General features: G+C 33.0%; 1 protein-coding gene across 1 annotated transcript in view; it reads right to left on the bottom strand.

Moving 5' to 3' along the window:
* Window positions 1–3,018: 3,018 nt before the first annotated feature.
* The window catches only part of LOC149770748 (N-acetylated-alpha-linked acidic dipeptidase 2-like), a 120,601-nt gene continuing 115,220 nt past the window's right edge, over window positions 3,019–8,399 (bottom strand). The window contains exon 19 of the mRNA XM_089949167.1: window positions 3,019–3,205. Coding sequence (XP_089805293.1) covers window positions 3,019–3,205 — 187 coding nt within the window. The remainder of the gene's footprint in view (window positions 3,206–8,399) is intronic.

The raw sequence follows: 8,399 nt of genomic DNA, 5'->3' as shown, positions 1-8,399 counted from the left end.
TAGATCAAGACATGTAGATCAAGTAGACCAAGACAAGTAGATCAAGACATGTAGATCAAGACATGTAGACCAAGACAAGTAGATCAAGACATGTAGATCAAGACATGTAGATCAAGTAGACCAAGACAAGTAGATCAAGACATGTAGATCAAGACATGTAGATCAAGTAGACCAAGACATGTAGATCAAGACATGTAGATCAAGACATGTAGACCAAGACAAGTAGATCAAGACATGTAGATCAAGACATGTAGATCAAGTAGACCAAGACAAGTAGACCAAGACAAGTAGATCAAGACATGTAGATCAAGACATGTAGATCAAGACATGTAGACCAAGACAAGTATATCAAGACATGTAGATCAAGACATGTAGATCAAGTAGACCAAGACAAGTAGATCAAGACATGTAGATCAAGACATGTAGATCAAGTAGACCAAGACATGTAGATCAAGACATGTAGATCAAGACATGTAGACCAAGACAAGTAGATCAAGACATGTAGATCAAGACATGTAGATCAAGTAGATCAAGACAAGTAGACCAAGACAAGTAGATCAAGACATGTAGATCAAGACATGTAGATCAAGACATGTAGACCAAGACAAGTAGATCAAGACATGTAGATCAAGACATGTAGATCAAGTAGACCAAGACAAGTAGACCAAGACAAGTAGATCAAGACAATTAGATCAAGACATGTAGATCAAGACAAGTAGATCAAGACATGTAGATCAAGACATGTAGACCAAGACAAGTAGATCAAGTAGACCAAGACAAGTAGACCAAGACATGTAGATCAAGACATGTAGATCAAGACATGTAGATCAAGACAAGTAGATCAAGACATGTAGATCAAGACATGTAGATCAAGTAGACCAAGACAAGTAGACCAAGACATGTAGATCAAGACATGTAGATCAATCTTGATGCATCTTCTTTTTAAGGTCAGTCAGAAAAATGTTCCTCTAGAAATCTCAAAATTCCTACTAAACTGGTCCATGATTAACTTGAGTACAATTGTATATAAAAACACCAACACCATATAGAATAGTGTACAGATAAAATGAGTTAATATTCTTTTGTATGCACGGCATGAACGTTTCATGTGAAATGCAGGTAACAATGATTCAGATAGGAACGAAAATACAATGGGTCAAAGTATAGATACATGGTCACATATTTTTATCAGAACCATGTCACATTCCTCAGGAGCCTGAAGTCACAAAACTTAATTGAGCGCTAAATTTCAAACAGGCTTTAATTTACATTCGTCTTTTCCAATAAGGTTATTTATTGTAGAAATAGAATTGCACCCTTCGGAATAAGCTTCTTATTCTTTGCTATACAAATGTACAAAATAAGGCACAAGCCAAAAGACTTTCAATATGTATTCTAACTGTGTATCACTTAGCCTGACTTGAACGTATATCTTCCAATTTTGTGCATCACAAACTTTCACAGGTTGAAGATAAATCTGTCCCTAGCCTCATAATGTTATTAATGGAAAGTTCGGTTCTTATATCACTAAATCGTTATATCGTGTAATTGAGCAAATAAATTTGTCCACATTTACATTTTAGACAATTATCAGTATTTCTCACAGGTCTCAAGTTATGTTTTTATGTATTTCAACTTTTAAAGTATTATTATCTGTGACACTTTTGCTGAGGCCGCATAAAAACGGCTTTTGAAACCAATTCAAAGAACATCATTTATCGATAATTATTTTTAAAAAATGCATGTGCTTTATTTGACATCATTGTTTTCATTGACATAAGTGTTAAATTGCATTCATTTTTTTAAATTCATCATTTAATGAAAGAATGAAGCTGCAATTACGTCATGTTCTGTCCGATATCGGACAGTTCTGATTTCGTTGTACTTTGCTCCTTTAAGGTACTACAGTGTCATAAATTTGACTTGATACTTATGTCGTTCCTTTTCAGCATTCTTTTGGGGCATGAATAGTGAAGGGTTAATTAGGACATTTTACTCTTTTTTTACCTAAAATTTGCACATTTGGAATTTGTGTGAAACATAAGGACAAAAGTAATTATGATTTATCTGATTTAATGGTGTATGAAAAATGTGTGGGTGTGCAAATGACTGACAACATGGTATGCCATTTCAGAATCAGATAAGCAATGTGTATTATACACAGGAAAACATTAGCGAAACGTCAAATAACTGTAAATGGTTTCTGTATGTTCTTATTATAGTCTCAAAATCATCAAGCCACTCTTTTAAACTATATCATTTACTATGTGTTTGATCATTAACTAATGACAAAAGGTTGAAACAGAAGAGTCTAATTACCTTTTAAATTCAATAAAATGTAAAATAAATAGGGTCAATATCCAGGTGAAATAAATATGGAAATAGGGTTTAATGGTACACCACTGCAATCTCTGCCATAAGTGTGAATGAAAAATTAATCGTCTGATTTTAAATTATCTTAAGGGTATTAAATAAAAGATATTTTAGGATGAAAAAGAAATCATATTAACTGTTAAACAAAGGCAGTCAGCATATATATATAAAGTATATATGGAACATAAGTATATATTTCATATGCCTATGTTTGTAGCCAATAAATACAGGACATTTTTCATGTATTGAGTGAATAATAATTGATATATTTCTAGTGGATGAAAATCTTAACATTTTCACGAGTTGCAAAGTCATGTGGAAAAACACTAAAGTTTTTCGCCCATGAGATGAACTATGCCCATTAATTACTTGAACCAACGAAAGTTTCTGTTTATTTATGCTCAGATAGATTGGCTAGCTCTTGTGTATTGCAGATTTGTTTCCAGTAAATACTGTGCTTGCGTATATTCACAACAAAAACGTAAATAGTAACATAATATGAAGTAAAATTAAAAAATCAATACAAATTTAAAATTTGACAAAAATCGAGTTGCCGATAATTCATTGCTATCAGTTAAAGTGGATGACACAGCAACTTTTTTGTGATTTCAGGAGGAGATACTTCTGTACCTATTTGATTGGTTCTTAAAGTCCAGTTGGATCCAATGAATTCGCAGCAGACTGAATAGTGTACGTCGTGACATAAACTTGTTGTTTCAGCAACTCCCAACTGCTGGCATTATTGTTCTCAATTTCATACATGGTATCCACGATTCCTGGAAAACTTATGCCTGTGTATGTGTCCAGCTTGCTAGGGGCATACATTACGTGCCTGTAGGAGTTAAGAACACATAGGTTATCAATCATATCATTGCACCCCATTGTGACCTCATAACACAATAATAATATGTGTATTGCACCTCAGTATAAGGCGACCTTATAACACAATAATAAAAATATGTGTATTGTACCCCAGCATAAGGCGACCTATCACAATAATAAAAATATGCGAATTGTACACCAGTACAAGGCGCCTTCACATGCAACATAGTCCACTTGTAAAAGACATATATGGTCACATATTTCGAAATAATAATAATAATAATAATAACAATACAACTTTCTTTCTGTTTAATGTGCTTGAATAACTCACATACTCGCTTATAATGCAGAGGCAGGTGTGGATCCCACCTTTCTTATTGAAAAAGCAAAATTAAAATAGGCCACAGTCTGTTTAATGTAATTTGCAATTTGTAAAAAACATTATATACCTTTTACGTTTTCATAACAAATTTCTCAGCACAGTGTAAATAACAATATATGGTGAAATTTTGATCAATTCAAATGTTAGAAATGTCTACTCGTGGCAATACTTTAACAAATAAACGTCAATTAAAAAAGTATTATCAAGTATTATTAAGTGAAATGTGTGCTTTATTTTAATCTTTAAGTTGGTTTTGGTGTAATCATCCCCAGTCAATCCGATGCAAGGTCGTCTAATTGTTACATATGTTTGATTTAATTTGTACTTGATTTAAATTGTGTTTGATTTGATTTGATTGTTGTGTGTTTTGGAATCTTTTTATTTTCTTTACATGTCAATATAATGTAATTTTGTTTACTAGGAATTTGACATTTTCCAGAAAATTCAGTTTGACCTGAGTTTTCCTTAGATACTCAATAATAGAAACACCTGTTTCTATTTTTGGCTTAGTTCCTGGCCTTGACTGAGGGTCAAGTAAACAACCTTTTATAGTAGTAAAATGATTGGTTCTTATCAAGGACATACAGGAGATATGTGACTTTTACATATAAACATGATCATGTCATCCTCGATTTCGCAATATATTTCCGAAATTGCGAAATATTTAGCATTAATAGTGATGTTTAGAGAGAGAGAGAGAGAGAGAGAGAGAGATCTTGAGATCTTAGATTCCAGGGCTTTTAAACACTTGATGCCAAGTTGTTTTCTTCTGTTGTGACCAGAAATGAACTTCTGAGTTTTTGAGCTATTAGTTATTTTTCCCCAAATTATTTGGACTCTAAAAGATTAATTAGTTTCTCTGGAAATATTATTGTATTCATACAGAATTCTTGAACAAGGACATTTATTGAAAATTCTGTTTGGATTTCCAAGACCGGAGGATAAATTATTGTGTTTATACAAGGAACTGTATATGTCAACACAATACAGCTAGAGCATACGTCATCGCCTTCCATCTTGGACTCTTCGTCGGGATTCGCACTTGGAATCATTATAATATTTCAATATTAGAACTTCAAAATTTTTATTCGTGGATTATTCTTGTATTAGTTTTGGATTTGAATCTGGAAACCGTAAGTTCTCATATTTTTTTTACAGTATTTTTCCAGGGATATATATTATTTGTTATATTTTTTTAAAGCTTGTTGTTTTCACGCTTTCTTGTGTAACTGTTTAATCCAGCCTAAACATGTAACATAAGATAATAAATAGTCACACAGGTCTAGCAAGAAATTGGGTCTTTCCAACAGTGCTATGTATATTTAATTTATACTGTGTGTGTTTCGAGGGTTGCAAATAGAGCTATTGCGTACCTGACTTTTGTCATTCTTTTAAGTGGTAAATAATATGTCCATTATAATTTGAGTTCAAGGGTTACTGAAATTTTCCATGGAAATGATTAGCTTCCAAAACAGGTCAAGTGGGCATGTATACAATGATGAATTGCTAAACAATTTCTCATTTCTGTTTTGAGATCAGTCTATGGAATCATTTACAGTTGTGTTGATATATAATTTGAGACAAATAATTTATTTAAATTATTCATTGAAATTACAAAGTACTCATTGACTTTTGGACCAAAATCACAACTTTGGGATTATTGAGAACTCATTCAAAATAAATTCTGGATCATTGTGGTTTATCTGGATATTCATTCGGAACATTCTATACTTTTTCTTTCGATGGGACCTATACTATTTTTTGGGATTTAATTCACAATACTGTTACGTGTTTAGGCTCTCGTAAACAGTAACAACAAAAAGAACGAAGAAAACAAGCTTTGTAAAATTTAACAAATAATTTATTTTCTTAAAAATAAAGGTAAAAACGGTAAAAAGAACTTACGGTTTAAAAATCAAATAAAAAATAATCCAAGATTAATCCAAGAATTGAAAATTAGAAGTCCTAAGTAATCAAATATTCTAATGAATTTGAGATCGAGTTCCGACGAAAATCCAAAATGGAAGGCGATGACGTATACTGTAGCCAGTATAGTATTGACGTGTGAAAACTTCTTTGTTGTACCATGGACAATAATATTCCAGTGTTAGAATTCCGAATAAAATTATAATAAATGTCTTTATCCAAGAATTTTGTATGAGAACATAAATATTCACAGGGAAAAGAATTAATCTCTTAGAATCCAAATAATTTGAATAAAAATTAAAATATAACTCCAACTGGATACAACAGAAAATAACACCTTGATATCTAAGTGTTTAAAAGCCGAACTGAGATTATTTCTCAAAACATCAGTATTAACCCTGACTACTGCGCAGTTCCGGTATAACCAGAATTTCGAAATAGAGGTTATTACATGTAAACAGTCACGTACACCCAGTACAGTCTAGATTCCACCATAAAATCCCACACTAGGAATGAATACAAAATTTAAAAAAAGAAGTTGTTTACTTCAACTGTTACTAATTTTTAATCAAGGTCATGAACTAGGTCAGCATAAAGATACAAAGTATTATTATTATGTGTTTACGAAAAAACAGTCAGGTAAAACTAATTTCTAAAAAAGTTCAAATTCCGATAAATAAAATTACATTACTTAAACATGTAATGCAATATAATTTTTTTTAACGCAAATAATCAAACAATCAAATCAAAACAAATATAAATAAATTAAATCAAATATAAACAACAATACTGTAAGTGTCTCTTAAATTTTCATTTTGTAAGTTAGAGAACTAAATTATTTGTTGTTTCTACTAAACATCTTGGTTTCATTCCGTTTTGTTACATATTTTAAGACCTAAAGTCATGACCGCAGTAATAATGAGTAAATCTCGCCTCATAATAAAATGCATCATATATCTTGATGGCATAAGCCTCTTTACCAAGTTTAATCAACAGCATGTCTAAAATAGTCACTAAAGGGAAGACAAACAGTTAATTTTGATGCAAAATCACCTCCTTCATATTCATAGACCCAAGGTCTTGATAATTCAAACCTAGGTATCAAGTTTCATCAAAAGGAACTCAAAAATGCAGCAGCGGTAACAAACTCAGGCCAATAAAAAATATATAGCTTTAAAATATATTTGGATCCAGTCATAATCGAAATTCTTGGATACCTTGATAATATAAGTCCCCATTCAAAGGTCTAACAAAATTGGACCAAAAATACGGCTTCCATGGTGGTAACAACCCCATTCAATCAGAAGGAGAACCATCTCATTATTATGCAAGGATCTTGCTCATAATAAATATCAGCTAACAAATCATATATTCTAAATTTTATCAAAATTGGTCGTGAAATATTGTCTCATTGATGGTAACAAGCTCAGCCAAACAGATGCAAGATCACATCATTAGATGCGTACATTTCATACATTCTCAAACTCTTGCAAGATCTCTATGATATAAGCATATATTCGTCGACTTATCAAAACTCGATTGGAAATACGATGTACTGATCGGAAACAATTTAGACAATCGGATGCACCATCACTGTATTTAATACGCATGGATCTAGTTCAATCTCAACTTTATCAGAGTTCTTGATATTTTAAATCTTTATTCCGAGTTTGATTGAAATCAGATCCAAATATTGTTTCTAGAATTCTAACAGTGATAAAGTAAATAATCGGGATTGGAAGCTCCAGAGAGCCTGCTGACTTCCCCCATTCACATTGGATACGCAAATGAGGTTTGCAATCGTCAGCGGAGCAGCAGGATTAAAGAAAAGTTGAATTTACCCTAAGGTCATAAACATATGATTAAAGCTATCAGATGCAATGTTTCATTCGAAAGCAATTATGTTTACTACCTTACCTGAATATATTTTGCCAATATCAGCACCAAAAGAAGCCAATTGCTTTTCTAGAAAACATGTTTCTTCAATAATACTTACTTGATCATAATACCTCAGGCGAACTACTACTAAATTGCAATGCCAGCCCCCTCATACTAACACTCTTGAGTTAAAAAGCCAAACGTTACCTGCCCATCTATGTTACTGTTAGATAAAATGCCTTTTCCTTGATAGAGGTTCCAAATCCCGTGAATATTTCAGTTACTCCTGACGTGGCACGCTGTCTATATGGATGTAGCTGTGGGAAGGCTCGAATATGAACGTGTATTATGATGGAGTAAATATTATTGAAGAAACATATTTTACCAGAAAATAATGGTTTCTTTTTAAAATTCGTTTCCTGATCATAATGCCTTGGGAGAATGCGGAAGAGATACAGATACAGAAAATACATCTCCTTAAACTGTAAAAACCATGTCTGGTTCCCGAAAGTATGTGAGACAGCTTCTAGATAACCCGACTGGAGAACAGACTCCATATGTCAGAGCAGTTTGAAATGGTAACATTTTACCTCCCACAAATCGAGAGAAAGTTGTGAAGTTGCTTCCTTACGAGACTGTTGAACGACCCGGGAAGGTAATCTGTTGCGCCACGGCATTAAATCCCACCAGACTGAGTTGAGCCATTTGAGATGAAAGATCTCGGAGATCAAAGCTGGACTCTGATGTCCGTCCCATGGCATGGATAATGTCAGCTAGAGAACAGTTTCGCTCAAATGCATTGTTGGAGGCGACTACCTTAACTTTTTGAGCCAAGATGTGAAGCAAATTCTTTTGATCCGTTGTTGTTTTCAGACATGCAGAACAAATAACCAACATTATTCAGGATGAGAACGTCTGTGCTGTTTTGCCATCCTTTCCCTCTGTGAGGTATGATAAGTGGTGTAATCTGCCTCGACGTAATGGCTCGGTCTTTCATAAGTACCACTTCTACAGAGCT

This window comes from Sinohyriopsis cumingii, unplaced genomic scaffold (genome assembly GCF_028554795.1).
Source record: "Sinohyriopsis cumingii isolate HCF-2022 unplaced genomic scaffold, ASM2855479v2 utg002430l, whole genome shotgun sequence".
NCBI lineage: Eukaryota > Metazoa > Mollusca > Bivalvia > Unionida > Unionidae > Sinohyriopsis > Sinohyriopsis cumingii.
Note: the sequence above shows the minus strand (reverse complement) of the source record. Positions and strands in the feature narration are given on the sequence as shown.